Consider the following 19,599-nt stretch of genomic DNA (forward strand, 5'->3'; position numbering starts at 1 on the left):
GGATCTGCACGCAGCGCTTTGAGTCCCCACATCCATGACGGGTCCCCTAGAACGTTCTATGGCTTCCTGCTTGACTTCAGCGAAGGTGAGAGTCGGCGTCATCCGAATCAAGTCCTGTAGCGTACGGTTAAGATACTGGTCTCTCAGCCCTATAACGAATTGGTCTCTCAGTACCAGGTCACGAGGAGCTATAGTAGCCAGTTGTTCCCCTCTAGCACAGACTTGTTCAAGGAGTACCTGAAGGGCATTTGCATATTGGGGAATGTCCTCCCATTCAAGCTGTGTCCGTCTAAAGAACAGGTATCGCAGTGTTCCCTGGTACGTAGTAGGCCCATAGGTCTTTTCCAGCACCCGCACCAAATCCTCCAATGCACGCTGCCCCCTGACCATCTCCAGTCTGACTGTCGTCCATGCCTCCCCTTCTAGCGTCAGTACCGCCATTTCTGCCAAGGTCTTAGGGTCAATATTATACATTTCTCCCAGTATCCGCACTTGTTCCGCCCACTCTGGTACAGGGTAGTTTCGCCCGCCAAATTTCCTGACCTGGTTTACAATGGACACCGGCGGCGGTTTCTGACTGTACACTGGGCCTGGGTGGGAATCTTGCTGGGCACAGATCCTGCCGACTACGCCAGATGAAGTGAACGAGGGCAAGTTCGCCCATGTATATCCATGATCTGGCCCAGCAAAACTTCCACACTCAGATTCCATCTTAACAAACGTATCTTTACTGTTAAACATTTTCTTAACACAGTGGAACACAGTAATAAACAATGCAAAATATACCTATTCACAGAATTAACGTGTAATAACAAGCTTTCCCTCACTTTCCCTATCCACACGTTACCAGTCTCTTTACTCCAGGAGGTTATCTTCCCACGTCGCAGGCCTGTCTGTCTCTGCAGGGATTAAACAAAGCTCCGTCTCTCAGGTCCAGACTGTAGTCCTTGGGGTAAGGCAGGTAGGGGTGGAATATTCGGCCTCTCAACAGAGGACCCGCTTACAGTTCGTGGGTTCAGGATCTGTGGAGATGTCACCGCTGAGTGAATATTCGGCCTCTCAACAGAGGACCCGTTTACAGTTCGTGGGTTCAGGATCTGGAAGTCAGCTTTCAAGGGAGAGGGATCATCCAGACAATCTGTTATATCGCATTCACAGGAGGGCACCAGCATATACAGACTTCTCTCTGCACAGAGAAATTTCCCGGGCTCTCCATCTCTCTCTCTCCTTCCTGGTCACATGACACAACAGGGGGGAGCTTAGCCAATACAGTTTGTTTCCCTGTAATCACATTCGGCATAGGTATAACTTCTGGCCACACGGGGGCAGTGTCTGTCACAGATTCTTCTATGTCAATGATAACAGAACAGTCAGAGCCGGCCAGCTCATTACATTACTACGGGGAAGTCCTGTCCTTCTATTTAATACAAGCGGATACATTGTTACTACGGGGAAGTCCTGTCCTTCTATATAATACAAGCGGATACGTTGTTACTACGGGGAAGTCCTGTCCTTCTATTTAATACAAGAGGATGCATTGCTACCACGGGGAAGTCCTGTCCTTCTATTTAGTAGAAGTGAATACATTGTTACTACGGGGAAGTCCTGTCCTTCTATTTAATACAACTGGATACATAGCTACTACGGGGAAGTCCTGTCCTTCTATATAATACAAGCGGATACGTTGTTACTACGGGGAAGTCCTTTCCTTCTATTTAATACAAGTGGATACATTGCTACTACGGGGAAGTCCTGTCCATCTATTTAATAAAAGTGGATACATTGTTACTACGGGGAAGTCCTGTCCTTCTATATAATACAAGCGGATACTTTGTTACTACGGGGAAGTCCTGTCCATCTATTTAATTTAAGTGTATACATTGTTACTATGTGGATGTCCTGTCCTTCTATTTAATACAAGTTGATACATTGTTACTACGGGGAAGTCCTGTCCTTCTATTTAATACAAGCGGTACATTGTTATTACAGGGAAGTCCTGTCCTTCTATTTAATACAAGTTGATACATTGTTACCACGGGGAAGTCCTGTCCATCTATTTAATACAAGTGGATACATTGTTACTACGGGGAAGTCCTGTCCATCTATTTAATTTAAGTGGATACATTGTTACTATGTGGATGTCCTGTCCTTCTATTTAATACAAGTGGATACATTGTTACTACGGGGAAGTCCTGTCCTTCTATTTAATACAAGCGGGTACATTGTTACTACGGGGAAGTCCTGTCCTTCTATAGAATACATGCGGATACGTTGTTACTACGGGGAAGTCCTGTCTTTCTATTTAATACAAGAGGATGCATTGCTACCACGGGGAAGTCCTGTCCTTCTATTTAGTACAAGTGAATACATTGTTACTACGGGGAAGTCCTGTCCTTCTATTTAATACAACTGGATACATAGCTACTACGGGGAAGTCCTGTCCATCTATTTAATTCAAGTGGCTACATTGTTACTACGGGGAAGTCCTGTCCTTCTATTTAATACAAGTGGATACATTGTTACTACGGGGAAGTCCTGTCCTTCTATATAATACAAGCGGATACGTTGTTACTACGGGGAAGTCCTGTCCTTTTATTTAATACATGTGGATGCATTGGTACTACGGGGAAGTCCTGTCCTTCTACTTAATACAAGAGGATGCATTGTTACTACGGGGAAGTCCTGTCCTTCTACTTAATACAAGAGGAACCATTGTTACTACGGGGAAGTCCTGTCCTTCTATTTAATACAAGTGGATACATAGTTACTACGGTGAAGTCCTGTCCTTCTACTTAATACAAGAGGAACCGTTGTTACTACGTGGAAGTCCTGTCCTTCTATTTAATAAAAGTGGATACATTGTTACTACAGGGAAGTCCTGTCCATCTATTTAAAACAAGTGGATACATTGTTACTACGTGGAAGTCCTGTCCTTCTATTTAATACAAGTGGATACATTGTTACTACAGGGAAGTCCTGTCCTTCTCCTTAATACAAGTGAACACATTGTTACTACGGGGAAGTCCTGTCCTTTTATTTAATACAAGTGGATACATAGTTACTATGGGGAAGTCCTGTCAATCTATTTAATACAAGTGGATACATTGTTACTAAGGGGAAGTCCTGTCCTTCTATTTAATACAAGTTGATACATTGTTACCACGGGGAAGTCCTGTCCATCTATTTAATACAAGTGGATACATTATTTGTTACTATGTGGATGTCCTGTCCTTCTATTTAATATAAGTGGATACATTGTTACCACGGGGAAGTCCTGTCCTTCTGTTTAATACAAGTGGATACATTGTTACTAAGGGGAAGTCCTGTCCTTCTATTTAATACAAGCTGTACATTGTTATTACTGGGAAGTCCTGTCCTTCTATTTAATACAAGTTGATACATTGTTACTAAGGGGAAGTCCTGTCCTTCTATTTAATACAAGTGGATACATTGTTACTAAGGGGAAGTCCTGTACTTCTATATAATACAAGCGGATACGTTGTTACTACGGGGAAGTCCTGTCCTTTTATTTAATACAAGTGGATACATAGCTACTATGGGGAAGTCCTGTCCATCTATTTAATACAAGTGGATACATTGTTACTAAGGGGAATTCCTGTCCTTCTATATAATACAAGCGGATACATTGTTACTACGGGGAAGTCCTGTCCTTCTATATAATACAAGCGGATACGTTGTTACTACGGGGAAGTCCTGTCCTTCTATTTAATACAAGCGGATACATTGTTACTAAGGGGAAGTCCTGTACTTCTATATAATACAAGCGGATACGTTGTTACTACGGGGAAGTCCTGTCCTTTTATTTAATACAAGTGGATACATAGCTACTATGGGGAAGTCCTGTCCATCTATTTAATACAAGTGGATACATTGTTACTAAGGGGAATTCCTGTCCTTCTATATAATACAAGCGGATACATTGTTACTACGGGGAAGTCCTGTCCTTCTATATAATACAAGCGGATACGTTGTTACTACGGGGAAGTCCTGTCCTTCTATTTAATACAAGCGGATACATTGTTACTAAGGGGAATTCCTGTCCTTCTATTTAATACAAGTGGATGCATTGTTACTACGGGGAAGTCCCGTCCTTCTATATAATACAAGTGGACACATTGTTACTACGGGGAAGTCCTGTCCTTCTATTTAATACAAGCGGATACATTGTTACTACGGGGAAGTCCTGTCCTTCTATTTAATACAAGCGGATACGTTGTTACTACGGGGAAGTCCTGTCCTTCTATTTAATACAAGCGGATACATTGTTACTACGGGGAAGTCCTGTCCTTCTATATAATACAAGCGGATACGTTGTTACTACGGGGAAGTCCTGTCCTTCTATTTAATACAAGCGGATACATTGTTACTAAGGGGAATTCCTGTCCTTCTATTTAATACAAGTGGATGCATTGTTACTACGGGGAAGTCCTGTCCTTCTATATAATACAAGTGGACACATTGTTACTACGGGGAAGTCCTGTCCTTCTATATAATACAAGTGGACACATTGTTACTACGGGGAAGTCCTGTCCTTCTATTTAATACAAGCGGATACATTGTTACTACGGGGAAGTCCTGTCCTTCTATTTAATACAAGCGGATACGTTGTTACTACGGGGAAGTCCTGTCCTTCTATTTAATACAAGAGGATGCATTGCTACCATGGGGAAGTCCTGTCCTTCTATTTAGTAGAAGTGAATACATTGTTACTACGGGGAAGTCCTGTCCTTCAATTTAATACAACTGGATACATAGCTACTACGGGGAAGTCCTGTCCTTCTATATAATACAAGCGGATACGTTGTTACTACGGGGAAGTCCTTTCCTTCTATTTAATACAAGTGGATACATAGCTACTACGGGGAAGTCCTGTCCATCTATTTAATAAAAGTGGATACATTGTTACTACGGGGAAGTCCTGTCCTTCTATATAATACAAGCGGATACTTTGTTACTACGGGGAAGTCCTGTCCATCTATTTAATTTAAGTGTATACATTGTTACTATGTGGATGTCCTGTCCTTCTATTTAATACAAGTTGATACATTGTTACTACGGGGAAGTCCTGTCCTTCTATTTAATACAAGCGTTACATTGTTATTACAGGGAAGTCCTGTCCTTCTATTTAATACAAGTTGATACATTGTTACCACGGGGATGTCCTGTCCATCTATTTAATACAAGTGGATACATTGTTACTACGGAGAAGTCCTGTCCATCTATTTAATTTAAGTGGATACATTGTTACTATGTGGATGTCCTGTCCTTCTATTTAATACAAGTGGATACATTGTTACTACGGGGAAGTCCTGTCCTTCTATTTAATACAAGCGGGTACATTGTTACTACGGGGAAGTCCTGTCCTTCTATAGAATACAAGCGGATACGTTGTTACTACGGGGAAGTCCTGTCTTTCTATTTAATACAAGTGAATACATTGTTACTACGGGGAAGTCCTGTCCTTCTATTTAATACAACTGGATACATAGCTACTACGGGGAAGTCCTGTCCATCTATTTAATTCAAGTGGCTACATTGTTACTACGGGGAAGTCCTGTCCTTCTATTTAATACAAGTGGATACATTGTTACTACGGGGAAGTCCTGTCCTTCTATATAATACAAGCGGATACGTTGTTACTACGGGGAAGTCCTGTCCTTTTATTTAATACATGTGGATGCATTGTTACTACGGGGAAGTCCTGTCCTTCTACTTAATACAAGAGGATGCATTGTTACTACGGGGAAGTCCTGTCCTTCTACTTAATACAAGAGGAACCATTGTTACTACGGGGAAGTCCTGTCCTTCTATTTAATACAAGTGGATACATAGTTACTACGGTGAAGTCCTGTCCTTCTACTTAATACAAGAGGAACCGTTGTTACTACGTGGAAGTCCTGTCCTTCTATTTAATAAAAGTGGATACATTGTTACTACAGGGAATTCCTGTCCATCTATTTAAAACAAGTGGATACATTGTTACTACGTGGAAGTCCTGTCCTTCTATTTAATACAAGTGGATACATTGTTACTACAGGGAAGTCCTGTCCTTCTCCTTAATACAAGTGAACACATTGTTACTACGGGGAAGTCCTGTCCTTTTATTTAATACAAGTGGATACATAGTTACTAAGGGGAAGTCCTGTCAATCTATTTAATACAAGTGGATACATTGTTACTAAGGGGAAGTCCTGTCCTTCTATTTAATACAAGTTGATACATTGTTACCACGGGGAAGTCCTGTCCATCTATTTAATACAAGTGGATACATTGTTACTATGTGGATGTCCTGTCCTTCTATTTAATATAAGTGGATACATTGTTACCACGGGGAAGTCCTGTCCTTCTGTTTAATACAAGTGGATACATTGTTACTAAGGGGAAGTCCTGTCCTTCTATTTAATACAAGCTGTACATTGTTATTACGGGGAAGTCCTGTCCTTCTATTTAATACAAGTTGATACATTGTTACTAAGGGGAAGTCATGTCCTTCTATTTAATACAAGTGGATACATTGTTACTAAGGGGAAGTCCTGTCCTTCTATATAATACAAGCGGATACATTGTTACTACGGGGAAGTCCTGTCCTTTTATTTAATACAAGTGGATACATAGCTACTATGGGGAAGTCCTGTCCATCTATTTAATACAAGAGGATGCATTGTTACGACGGGGAAGTCCTGTCCTTCTATTTAATACAAGTTGATACATTGTTACCACGGGGAAGTCCTGTCCATCTATTTAATAAAAGCGGATACATTGTTACTACGGGGAAGTCCTGTCCATCTATTTAATTTAAGTGGATACATTGTTACTATGTGGATGTCCTGTCCTTCTATTTAATACAAGTGGATACATTGTTACTACGGGGAAGTCCTGTCCTTCTATTTAATACAAGCGGTACATTGTTATTACAGGGAAGTCCTCTCCTTCTATTTAATACAAGTTGATACATTGTTACCACGGGGAAGTCCTGTCCATCTATTTAATACAAGTGGATACATTGTTACTACGGGGAAGTCCTGTCCATCTATTTAATACAAGTGGATACATTGTTACTAAGGGGAATTCCTGTCCTTCTATATAATACAAGCGGATACATTGTTACTACGGGGAAGTCCTGTCCTTCTATTTAATACAAGCGGATACATTGTTACTAAGGGGAATTCCTGTCCTTCTATTTAATACAAGTGGATGCATTGTTACTACGGGGAAGTCCTGTCCTTCTATGTAATACAAGTGGACACATTGTTACTACGGGGAAGTCCTGTCCTTCTATTTAATACAAGCGGATACATTGTTACTACGGGGAAGTCCTGTCCTTCTATATAATACAAGCGGATACGTTGTTACTACGGGGAAGTCCTGTCCTTCTATTTAATACAAGAGGATGCATTGGTACTACGGGGAAGTCCTGTCCTTCTATTTAATACAAGAGGATGCATTGCTACCACGGGGAAGTCCTGTCCTTCTATTTAGTACAAGTAAATACATTGTTACTACGGGGAAGTCCTGTCTTTCTATTTAATACAACTGGATACATAGCTACTACGGGGAAGTCCTGTCCTTCTATATAATACAAGCGGATACGTTGTTACTACGGGGAAGTCCTGTCCTTTTATTTAATACAAGTGGATACATAGCTACTACGGGGAAGTCCTGTCCATCTATTTAATACAAGAGGATGCATTGTTACGATGGGGAAGTCCTGTCCTTCTATTTAATACAAGTGGATACATAGCTACTACAGGGAAGTCCTGTCCATCTATTTGATACAAGTGGATACATAGTTACTACGGGGAAATCCTGTCCTTCTATTTAATACAAGTGGATACATAGTTACTACGAGGAAGTCCTGTCCTTCTATTTAATACAAGAGGATGCATTGTTACTACGGGGAAGTCCTGTCCATCTATTTGACTAGCTGTTTCCAGCCAGCTAATGCTCGGCACGCTCAGGAGCCTCGTGTGCTAATGTGTGGGAATGGAGCCTCGTGTGGTTATGTGTGGGGTCGGAGCCTCATGTGGTAATGTGCGGGGACGGAGCCTCGTGTGGTAATGTTGGGGACGGAGTGTCGTGTGGTAATGTGTGGGAATGGAGCCTCGTGTGGTTATGTGTGGGGACGGAGCCTCATGTGGAAATGTGGGGGGACGGAGCCTCGTGTGGTAATGTGCGGGGACGGAGCCTCGTGTGGTAATGTGTGGGGATGGAGCTTTGTGTGGTAATGTGGGGGGACGGAGCATCGTGTGGTAATGTGGGGGAACGGAGCCTCGTGTGGTAATGTGTGGGGACGGAGCCTCATGTGGTAATGTGGGGAGATCTGAGCACAGATAAGTGTATCAGGTTTTTTATTATTTATTTCTGATTTTTCACCATGTGTATACTCCAAGACAAAATTGTTATTGTATCTATGTGCCTCTGGAATATAGAGGTTATTGTATCTCCTCTGCTATTTTTTGTGATAATTCACAAACAAAGTTGATACATGGCATATGGATACCGGGGCTAATTTACTGTGTATTCTCCTTGCTTAAATTGCTATACATTTATGCTTCCACTGCAGCCCACTAGTACAGCCCCATAGGCACTTCCTTTTAGCAGTTTCATTTTTTTTGTAGGGATCTGCCTAGGGCTTCTAAGGGACAGCCGCCGAGGAGCGGGGGCGCCACTTTGCGTTCAAGAGGGTGCCAACCTCTGCTGTCAGGCAGGGCAGTCCGGGCTGGGACGTATAAGGTGTAATAGCCAGTGAAGGAGGCTTAGAGCAGACGGCTAGGAGTGCCACATGTTATCTAATTGAGCCTGTTGAGGCACTGTGCTGGTTTTTGTTATTGTGGCACTTTGGTGAAATATCATCTGGTATTTGATTTGTTCGCACAAGTTTGGGCCCTAGGTGTTGGCAAGTGTGTTGTGTCCACAATATCCATCTACTAGGGACCAATAGGGCATTCAGGGTCAGCCGTCGAGGAGCGGGGGCGCCACATTGTGTCCAAGAGGGTGCCAACCTCCGCAGACAGGCAGGGGGTATCCTAGGGACGTGTAGGTATTAGATTCTAAACGGGTATCTCACCCCCCCCCCCCCCTTTTTCTTGCCCATGAACATACAGGCCAGTTTGTAAACCCAGTCTTATATAGAGGGGTTTTTTAAGGGGTTATGTTGGTTTGTTTATCCTAGTTTTGAAATAAAGATATTGTATAAATTAGTTTTTGCTCAGTTTTTTGTTAATACTAATTTTGGGTTATCATTCAATAAATTTTCGTTAGAGACTAATGTGGGGAACGGAGCCTCGTATGGTAATGTGTGTGAACAGAGCCTTGTGTGGTAAAGTGTGGGGACGGAGCCTCGTGTGGTAATGTGGGGGGACGGAGCCTCGTGTGGTAATGTGTGGGGACGGACCCTCGTGTGGTAATGTGTGGGGACGGAGCCTCCTGTGGTAATGTGTGGGGACGGACCCTCGTGTGGTAATGTGGGGAGACGGACCCTCGTGTGGTAATGTGGGGAGACGGAGCCTCGTGTGGTCATGTGTGGGGACGGAGCCTCGTGTGGTAATGTGTGGGGATGGAGCCTCATGTGGTAATGTGTGGGGATGGAGCCTCATATGGTAATGTGTGGGAACGGAGCCTTGTGTGGTAATGTGTGGGGACGGAGCCTCGTGTGGTAATGTGTGGGGATGGAGCCTTGTGTGGTAACGTGTGGGGACGGACCCTCATGTGGTAATGTGGGGGGACGGAGCCTCGTGTGGTAATGTGTGGGGATGGAGCGTCGTATGGTAATGTGTGGGGACGGAGACTCGTGTGGTAATGTGTGGGGATGGAGCCTCGTGTGGTAATATGTGGGGACGGAGCCTGGTGTGGTAATGTGCGGGGGCGGGATTATGTGTAGTAATGTGGTGGGGGGGCGGGATTATGTGTGGTAATGTGGTGGGGGGCGGGATTATCTGTGGTAATATGAGGGGTGGGATTATGTGTGGTAATGTGGTGGGGGGGCAGGATTATGTGTGGTGATGTGGTGGAGGGGCGGGATTATGTGTTGTGATGTTGTGGGGGGGCGGGATTATGTGTTGTGATTTGGTGGGAGTGGGATTACGTGTGGTAATGGGGTGGGGGGACGGGATTATGTGTAGTGATGTGTTGAGGGTGCGGGATTATGTGTGGTGATGTGATGGGGCGGGATTCTGTGTGGTGATGTGGTGGGGGCGGGATTATGTGTGTTAATGGGGGGGCGGGATTATGTGTGGTAAAGGGGTGGGGGGCGGGATTATGTGTGTTAATGGGGTGGGGGGGCGGGATTATGTGTGGTGATGTGGTGGGGGTGGGATTATGTGTGTTAATGGGGTGGGGGGCAGGATTATGTGTGGTAATGTGGTGGGAGCGGGATGGTGTGTGGTGATGTGGTGGGGGGTGGAGCTACTGTGCAGGGGGCGGGATTAGCGAGTAATCACAATGCCTCTTATATATATAGATATAGAAGGGTTAATAGTTTGCCTTTAAGTGCCTTTTGCCTTTAATTGCTAGAATTACTAGAATCTGTTGACGCAGTAGTCTGATGGTCTCCTCTTCAAGGAGACTATACTTCTTATCATGTATGCTTTCAATAGTCAGCCACGACATGTTCTGTGTGCGTGGTAAATAAAGTATGACCCTGGGTGACGGTGGGGGCTACATGAGTAACATTGAAATGCATTTGTTGTAAATGGTATAAAACATTGCCTTGGTTTTTGATATATCAGATAAAAGTGACTTGCTCACAGAAATATGTGTGCGGTGTCCTTTGTCTCCAAGCGCGCTTGTAAAATAACGGGCTTAACCTCCAGATTTGGCCTCACTGGTGATCTGGCATACTGACATTGGGTCAGAAGCAAACAGCTACGACATATTTAATACAAGTGGATACATTGTTACTATAGGGAAGTCCTGTCCTTCTCTTTAATACAAGTGGATACATTGTTACTACAGGGAAGTCCTGTCCTTCTCTTTAATACAAGTGGATGCATTGTTACTACGGGGAAGTCCTGTCCATCTATTTAATTCAAGTGGCTACATAGCTACTACGGGGAAGTCCTGTCCATCTATTTAGTACAAGTGAATACATTGTTACTACGGGGAAGTCCTGTCCTTCTATTTAATACAAGTGGATGCATTGTTACTACGGTAAAGTCCTGTCGTTCTATTTAATACAAGAGGATGCATAGCTACTACGGGGAAGTCCTGTCCATCTATTTAATTCAAGTGGCTACATAGCTACTACGGGGAAGTCCTGTCCATCTATTTAGTACAAGTGAATACATTGTTACTTCCGGGAAGTCCTGTCCTTCTATTTAATACAACTGGATACATAGCTACTACGGGGAAGTCCTGTCCTTCTACTTAATACAAGAGGATGCATTGTTACTACGGGGAAGTCCTTTCCTTCTATTTAATACAAGTGGATACATAGTTACTACGGTGAAGTCCTGTCCTTCTACTTAATACAAGAGGAACCATTGTTACTATGGGGAAGTCCTTTCCTTCTGTTTAATACAAGTGGATACATAGCTACTACGGGGAAGTCCTGTCCATCTATTTAATACAAGTGGATACATTGTTACGACGGGGAAGTCCTGTCCTTCTATTTAATACAAGAGGATGCATTGTTACGACGGGGAAGTCCTCTCCTTCTATTTAATACAAGTGGATACATAGCTACTACAGGGAAGTCCTGTCCATCTATTTAATACAAGTGGATACATTGATACTACGGGGAAATCCTGTCCTTCTATTTAATACAAGTGGATACATAGTTACTACGAGGAAGTCCTGTCCTTCTATTTAATACAAGAGGATGCATTGTTACTACGGGGAAGTCCTTTCCTTCTATTTAATACAAGTGGATACATAGCTACTACGGGGAAGTCCTGTCCATCTATTTAACACAAGTTGATACATTGTTACTACGGGGTAGTCCTGTCCTTCTATTTAATACAAGAGGATGCATTGTTACTACGGGGAAGTCCTGTCCATCTATTTGACTAGCTGTTTCCAGCCAGCTAACCCTCGGCACGCTCAGGAGCCTCGTGTGCTAATGTGCGGGGATGGAGCCTTGTGTGGTAATGTGTGGGGATGGAGCGTCGTGTGGTAATGTGGGGGAATGGAGCCTCGTGTGGTAATGTGTGGGGATGGAGCCTCGTGTGGTAATGTGTGGGGACGGAGCCTCATGTGGTAATGTGGGGGAACGGAGCCTCGTGTGGTAATGTGTGTGAACGGAGCCTCGTGTAGTAATGTGTGGGGACGGAGCCTCGTGTGGTAATGTGGGGGGACGGAGCCTCGTGTGGTAATGTGCGGGGACGGAGCCTTGTGTGGTAATGTGTGGGGATGGAGCCTCGTGTGGTAATGTGCGGTTATGGAGCCTCGTGTGGTAATGTGTGGGGATGGAGCTTTGTGTGGTAATGTGGGGGGACGGAGCATCGTGTGGTAATGTGGGGGAACGGAGCCTCGTGTGGTAATGTGGGGGAACGGAGCCTCGTGTGGTAATGTGTGGGGACGGAGCCTCATGTGGTAATGTGGGGGAACGGAGCCTCGTATGGTAATGTGTGTGAACGGAGCCTCGTGTAGTAATGTGTGGGGACGGAGCCTCGTGTGGTAATGTGGGGGGACGGAGCCTCGTGTGGTAATGTGTGGGGACGGAGCCTCGTGTGGTAATGTGTGGGGACGGAGCCTCGTGTGGTAATGTGTGGGGACGGAGCCTCGTGTGGTAATGTGTGGGGACGGAGCCTCGTGTGGTAATGTGTGGGGATGGACTCTCGTGTGGTAATGTGGGGAGACAGAGCCTCGTGTGGTCATGTGTGGGGACGGAGCCTCGTGTGGTAATGTGTGGGGACAGAGCCTCATGTGGTAATGTGGGGGGACGGAGCATCATGTGGTAATGTGGAGGAACGGAGCCTCGTGTGGTAATGTGTGGGGATGGAGCCTCATATGGTAATGTGTGGGGACGGAGCCTCGTGTGGTAATGTGTGGGGATGGAGCCTTGTATGGTAATGTGTGGGGACGGACCCTCGTGTGGTAATGTGGGGGGACGGAGCCTCGTGTGGTAATGTGTGGGGATGGAGCCTCGTATGGTAATGTGTGGGGATGGAGCCTCATGTGGTAATGTGTGGGGATGGAGCCTTGTGTGGTAATGTGCGGGGGCGGGATTATGTGTAGTAATGTGGTGGGGGGGTGGGATTATGTGTGGTAATGTGGTGGGGGCGGGATTATCTGTGGTAATATGGGGGGCGGGATTATTGGTGGTGATGTGGTGGGGGGCGGGATTGTGTGGTAATGTGGTGGGGGGGCAGGATTATGTGTGGTGATGTGGTGGAGGGGCGAGATTATGTGCTGTGATGTTGTAGGGGGGCGGGATTATGTGTGGTGATGTGGTGGGAGTGGGATTACATGTGGTAATGGGGTGGGGGGACGCGATTATGTGTGGTGATGTGTTGAGGGTGCGGGATTATGTGTGGTGATGTGATGGGGCGGGATTCTGTGTGGTGATGTGGTGGGGGCGGGATTATGTGTGTTAATGGGGTGGGGGGCGGGATTATGTGTGGTAAAGGGGGGGGGGCAGGATTATGTGTGTTAATGGGGTGGGGGCGGGATTATGTGTGGTGATGTGGTGGGGGTGGGATTATGTGTGTTAATGGGGTGGGGGGGCGGGATTTTGTGTGTTAATGGGGTGGGGGGGCGGGATTATGTGTGGTGATGTGGTGGGGGTGGGATTATGTGTGGCAATGTGGTGGGAGCGGGATTGTGTGTGGTGATGTGGTGGGGGGTGGAGCTACTGTGCAGGGGGCGGGATTAGCGAGTAATCACAATGCCTCTTATATATATAGATATAGAAGGGTTAATAGTTTGCCTTTAAGTGCCTTTTGCCTTTAATTGCTAGAATTACTAGAATCTGTTGACGCAGTAGTCTGATGGTCTCCTCTTCAAGGAGACTATACTTCTTATCATGTATGCTTTCAATAGTCAGCCACGACATGTTCTGTGTGCGTGGTAAATAAAGTATGACCCTGGGTGATGGTGGGGGCTACATGAGTAACATTGAAATGCATTTGTTGTAAATGGTATAAAACATTGCCTTGGTTTTTGATATATCAGATAAAAGTGACTTGCTCACAGAAATATGTGTGCGGTGTCCTTTGTCTCCAAGCGCGCTTGTAAAATGACGGGCTTAACCTCCTGATTTGGCCTCACTGGTGATCTGGCATACTGACATTGGGTCAGAAGCAAACAGCTACGACATATTTAATACAAGTGAATACATTGTTACTACGGGGACGTCCTGTCCTTCTATTTAATACAAGTGAATACAGTGTTACTATGGGGAAGTCCTGTCCTTTTATTTAATACAAGTGGATACATTGTTAGTACGGGGAAGTACTGTCCATCTATTTAATAAAAGTGGATACATTGTTACTACCGGGAAGTCCTGTCCTTCTATTTAATACAAGTGGTTACATTGTTACTATGGGGAAGACCTGCCCAATGTCTGCAATGTGACCTGCTGTCTCATCACTAAGTCACAAACCACCGAGATTGAGACCTGTGATGACGAGCGCCACTTGTCACAACCGCAGTGGTGTAAAAAATTACCAGTGGCAGCAGCAGAGAGGCAGCACTGGAGCAGGGGAAGGTAATGGCAGCTGATCGTGATGATTACAGGACAGCACGCCTGTGAAATAAAAAAAAAATCTAAAAGTGGACAACCACTTTAAGTCTTAGCTGAAAATGCTTAAAAGGAATTACAGGGAATTAGACCTGGAAGGACGGAGGTACAGTACATGATGCCAAATATAGAGATCAGCGATCACTACATGATAGGAAGAAGAAGCGGAGGAGAGCACAGAGCAGAAAATAAATGGAAGGAAGCAGAACCGACTTCGCAAGGGCTGTCTGTAGTCTGTTGTAGTCCATGGAGACACAAAGCTCTGTATAGAAGAGCGATTGCAGGATGTTTGAGGAGGCTGCTCAGCTTTTTACTTTCAGCTCATTGGAAAAAATATTTAGTGCAAAATTGAATGATGCATTTCAGTGTGGAGGAGGCAAAATAATCCCGCACTGCACCGGCCGCCCAAGGACTGAGCGCCAACAAACCGGCAAACAGGAGATATGGAAGGTACTCGTCTACTGGGGCTTTACAGCAGCAGACTGGCACTAAGGGGTGATGCGGATTCTTTCCTGCGAGATGTGATAATCTCCTGGCGCACTTATCAGCAGACACAGACATATAGAGATCCTCACCGGCCTCGCACTGCGCTCCGAGGAATCCTACGGGACAGCGGCACACGTTGTATCCTGAGCACCGTCCGCCATTCACACAGGGCTTGTCACACCGGATGGGCTCTGCAAGAAGAGATGATTCCAGAAATCAGTCAGTCAGGTGGAGGAGCAGGGCGGAAGGGGGAATCACGGAAGGGAGGAAACATGAAAGGGGGAAATCACGGAAGGATGGGAATTATGGAAGGAAAGGAATCACGGAAGGGGGAAAAACAGGGAAGGGAGGAATCATGGAAGAGGGAGAATCATTGAAGGTGGGAATAACGGAAAGGGGGAATCACGAAAGGGGGGAATCACGGAAGGGGAGGAATCACAGAAAGGGGGGATCACGGAAGAGGGGAATCATGGAAGGGGGTGAATCACGGAAGGGGAGAAATCAAGGAAAGGGGGGATCACGGAAGGGGGGAATCATGGAAGGGGGTGAATCACGAAAGGGGAGGAATCACGGAAGGGGGGAATCACGGAAGGGGGTGAATCACGAAAGGGGAGGAATCACAGAAAAGGGAAATCACAGAAGGGGAGGAGTCATGGAAGGGGAGGAATAACGGAAAGGGGGAATCATGGAAGGGGGAATTATGGAAGGGGAGGAATCATGGAAGGGGAGGAATCACGGAAAGGGGGAATCATGGAAGGGGGGAATCACGGAAGGGGAGGAATCACAGAAAGGGGGAATCATGGAAGGGGAATCATGGAAGGGGAGGAATCATGGAAGGGGAGGAATCACGGAAAGGGGTAATCATGGAAGGGGGAGGAATCATGGAAGGGGAGGAATCATGAAAGGGGGAAATCACGGAAGGATGGGAATTATGGAAGGAAAGGAATCACGGAAGGGGGAAAAACGGAAGGGAAAAATCATGGAAGAGGGAGAATCATTGAAGGTGGGAATAACGGAAAGGGGGAATCACGAAAGGGGGGAATCACGGAAGGGGAGGAATCACGGAAAGGGGGGATCACGAAAGGGGGGAATCATGGAAGGGGTGAATCATGGAAGGGGAGGAATCACGGAAAGGGGGATCACGGAAGGGGGGAATCATGGAAGGGGAGGAATCACGGAAGGGGGAATCACGGAAGGGGGTGAATCACGGAAGGGGGTGAATCACGAAAGGGGAGGAATCACGGAAGGGGGGAATCACGGAAGGCGGTGAATCACGAAAGGGGAGGAATCACGGAAAAGGGGGAATCACGGAAGGGGAGGAGTCATGGAAGGGGAAGAATCATGGAAGGGGAGGAATCACGGAAAGGGGGAATCACGGAAGGGGGGAATCAAAGAAGGGGAGGAATCACAGAAAGGGGGAATCATGGAAGGGGAATCATGGAAGGGGAGGAATCATGGAAGGAGAGGAATCATGGAAAGGGGTAATCATGGAAGGGGAGGAATCATGGAAGGGGAGGAATCATGGAAGGGGGTGAATCACGAAAGGGGAGGAATCACGAAAGGGGAGGAATCACGGAAGGGGAGGAATCACGGAACGGGGGAATCATGGAAGTGGAGGAATCACGGAACGGGAGGAATCATGGAAGGGGGTGAATCATGAAAGGGGAGGAATCATGGAAGGGGGTGAATCACGAAAGGGGAGGAATCACGGAAGGGGGTGAATCACGGCATGGGAGGAATCATGGAAGGGGAGGAATCACGGAAAGGGGGAATCATGGAAGGGGGAATCACGGAAGGGGGGAATCATGGAAGGGGGGAATCACAAAAGGGGAAGAATCATGGAAGGGGAGGAATAATGGAAGGGGGGAATCACAGATGGGGTGAATCACGGAAGGGGGCGAATCACGGAAGGAACAGTCAATGGGAAATGGACAACACCTGAAAAAAGGAGGGTGATCCTCACCTATCTGACAGCGAGCACCGAGCCACCCACTTGGGCACACGCAGCTGTTCACATCAATGCATCTCCCTCCATTCTGGCAAAGGGGAGAACAGAGAGCTGAAAAGAGAGGCAGAGGTCAGCAGGACTATCCATACACACTGGGAACATCACACATGACTTACATAGGACTGCAAGTAAAATCTACTTCATTATCTGTACACAGAGATATATCACTGTGTTATCTGTGGTGTTACATAGGAAGGCAGGTGACATCTAATACATTATCTGTACTCAGAGATATCACTGTGTTATCTTTGTTGTTACATAGGACTGCAGGTGACATCTGCTACATTATCTGTACTCAGAGAGATATCACTGTGTTATATGTGGTGTTACATAGGACTGCAGGTGACATCTGCTACACTATCTGTACTCAGAGATAGCACTGTGTTATCTTTGTTGTTACATAGGACTGCAGGTGACATCTACTACATTATCTGTACACAGAGATATATCACTGTGTTATCTGTGGTGTTACATAGGACTGCAGGTGACACCTAATACATTATCTGTACTCAGAGATATCACTGTGTTATCTTTGTTGTTACATAGGACTGCAGATGACATCTACTACATTATCTGTACTCATAGAGATATCACTGTGTTATATGTGGTGTTACATAGGACTGCAGGTGATATCTACAGTATATCCTGCATGTTTCCATGCTGAAGAGCTGCACGTACGTGTCAGACATTGTTCTCCGCTGTATCCTGATGGACACTGGCACGTCTCCGGGGCCACGCATCGTCCGCCATTAGCACATGGCAGGTTGCAGACCGCTGCAGGAGAGAAGCAGCATTATCATACAGGACCTGACAGGTTATACTTGTTTCAGCAACAGTGGCATACATGAAGTCTGATCCTCCAGTCACATCCAGAGCTGTAGGAACCATCCCCTCGGTCTGTGGTGCTTACCTGCTCCTTGTCAGTACTAATAAGACTTGTGTGATTGGGGCTTCATCCATTGTCTTCTGCAGAAGAGCAGCTGGATGCATAGTAGTTTGCAAGGAAAAACAAACAGAATTTTGTTTGCTGCTTTGGATGTAACTGGAGTAAAGCAAAGGGTTATCTGGAGTCAATGATCTCCATTCCCACCCAGTGCAGTTACGGTCAAGGTGCGAATAGATGGAGACCAGTCACAAGGTGAAAGTGAGAACTAATTGTCTCAGAGAACAAATCGATGACATTTTAGGTCCATGGTCAGAAACTCCACAGATCTCATCCCAGTGAGAACCTGAGATCATGGCTGAAAAACCGACAAAACCCAGAAAATGTGATGGCTCCGAACACTGATGAGACAAGAATGGGTGGCCATCAGTTACGATTTGCCCAGAAGTCACTCCCCACACTCCGGCCCCTTACTCCCTACACTCCGGCCCCCTATACAAGGGGAGTGGAAGAAGCGTGGAGAATAAGGGTCAGGAGACTGGAGAATAAGGGTCAGGAGCGTGGAGCATAAGGGTCATGGGCATGGAGAATAAGGGGCAGAAGCGTGGAAAATAAGAGGCAGAAGAGTGGAGATTAAGGTCAGGAGAGTGGAGAACAAGGGTCAGGAGCTTGGAGCATAAGGGTCACGGGCGTGGAGAACAAGGGGCAGAAGCGTGGAGAATAAGGGACAGGAGCATGGAGAATAAGGTCAGAAGCATGGAGAATAAGGTCAGGAGAGTGGAGAATAAGGGTCAGGAGCATGGAGAATAAGGGGCAGGAGAGTTGAGTATAAGGAGCAGGAGCGTGGAGAATAAGGGTAAGGAGTCTGGAGAATAAGGGGCAGGAGAGTGGAGAATAAGGGTCACGGGCGTGGAGAACAAGGGGCAGAAGCGTGGAGAATAAGGGTCAGGAGCATGGAGAATTAGGTCAGAAGCGTGGAGAATAAGGTCAGGAGAGTGGAGAATAAGGGTCAGGAGCGTGGAGAATAAGGGTCAGGAATCTGGAGAATAAGGGACAGAAGTGTGGAGAATAAGGTGCAGGAGTCTGGAGAATAAGGGGCAGAAGTCTAGAAAATAAGGGTCAAGAGCGTGGAGAATAAAGGGCAGGAGTCTGGAGAATAAGGGGCAGGAGAGTGGAAAATAAGGGTCATGGGCATGGAGAATAAGGGGCAGAAGCGAGGAGAATAAGTGTCAGGAGCGTGGAGAATAACGGGCAGGAGCGTGGAGAATAAGGGTCAGTAGTCTGGAGAATAAGGGGCAGGAGTGTGGAGAATAAGGGGCAGGAGTCTGGAAAATAAGGGGCACTAGCGTGGAGAATAAGGGTCAGGAGAGTGGTGAATAAGGGGCAGGAGCGTGGAGAATAAGTGTCAGGAGCGTGGAGAATAAGGGGCAGAAGTCAAGAGAATAAGGGTCTAGAGCGTGGAGATAAGGGGCAGGAGTGTGGAGAAAAAGGGTTAGGAGCGTTTAGAATATGGGGCAGGAG

The 19,599-nt window shown here is 46.1% G+C and overlaps 1 protein-coding gene across 3 annotated transcripts in view; it reads right to left on the reverse strand.

The window, feature by feature from the left end:
* Nucleotides 1–19,599, reverse strand: part of LOC143783143 (uncharacterized) — a 108,566-nt gene that overhangs the window by 41,178 nt on the left and 47,789 nt on the right. For all 3 annotated transcript variants that reach the window (XM_077271463.1, XM_077271464.1, XM_077271462.1), the window contains 3 exons: nt 17,874–17,969; nt 17,151–17,246; nt 15,277–15,378 (listed from right to left, as the gene is read on the reverse strand). In XM_077271463.1, the coding sequence (XP_077127578.1) occupies nt 15,277–15,378; nt 17,151–17,246; nt 17,874–17,969 (294 nt within the window). The remainder of the gene's footprint in view (nt 1–15,276; nt 15,379–17,150; nt 17,247–17,873; nt 17,970–19,599) is intronic.

The sequence above is a fragment of the Ranitomeya variabilis genome, chromosome 6 (genome assembly GCF_051348905.1).
Source record: "Ranitomeya variabilis isolate aRanVar5 chromosome 6, aRanVar5.hap1, whole genome shotgun sequence".
Lineage (NCBI taxonomy): Eukaryota > Metazoa > Chordata > Amphibia > Anura > Dendrobatidae > Ranitomeya > Ranitomeya variabilis.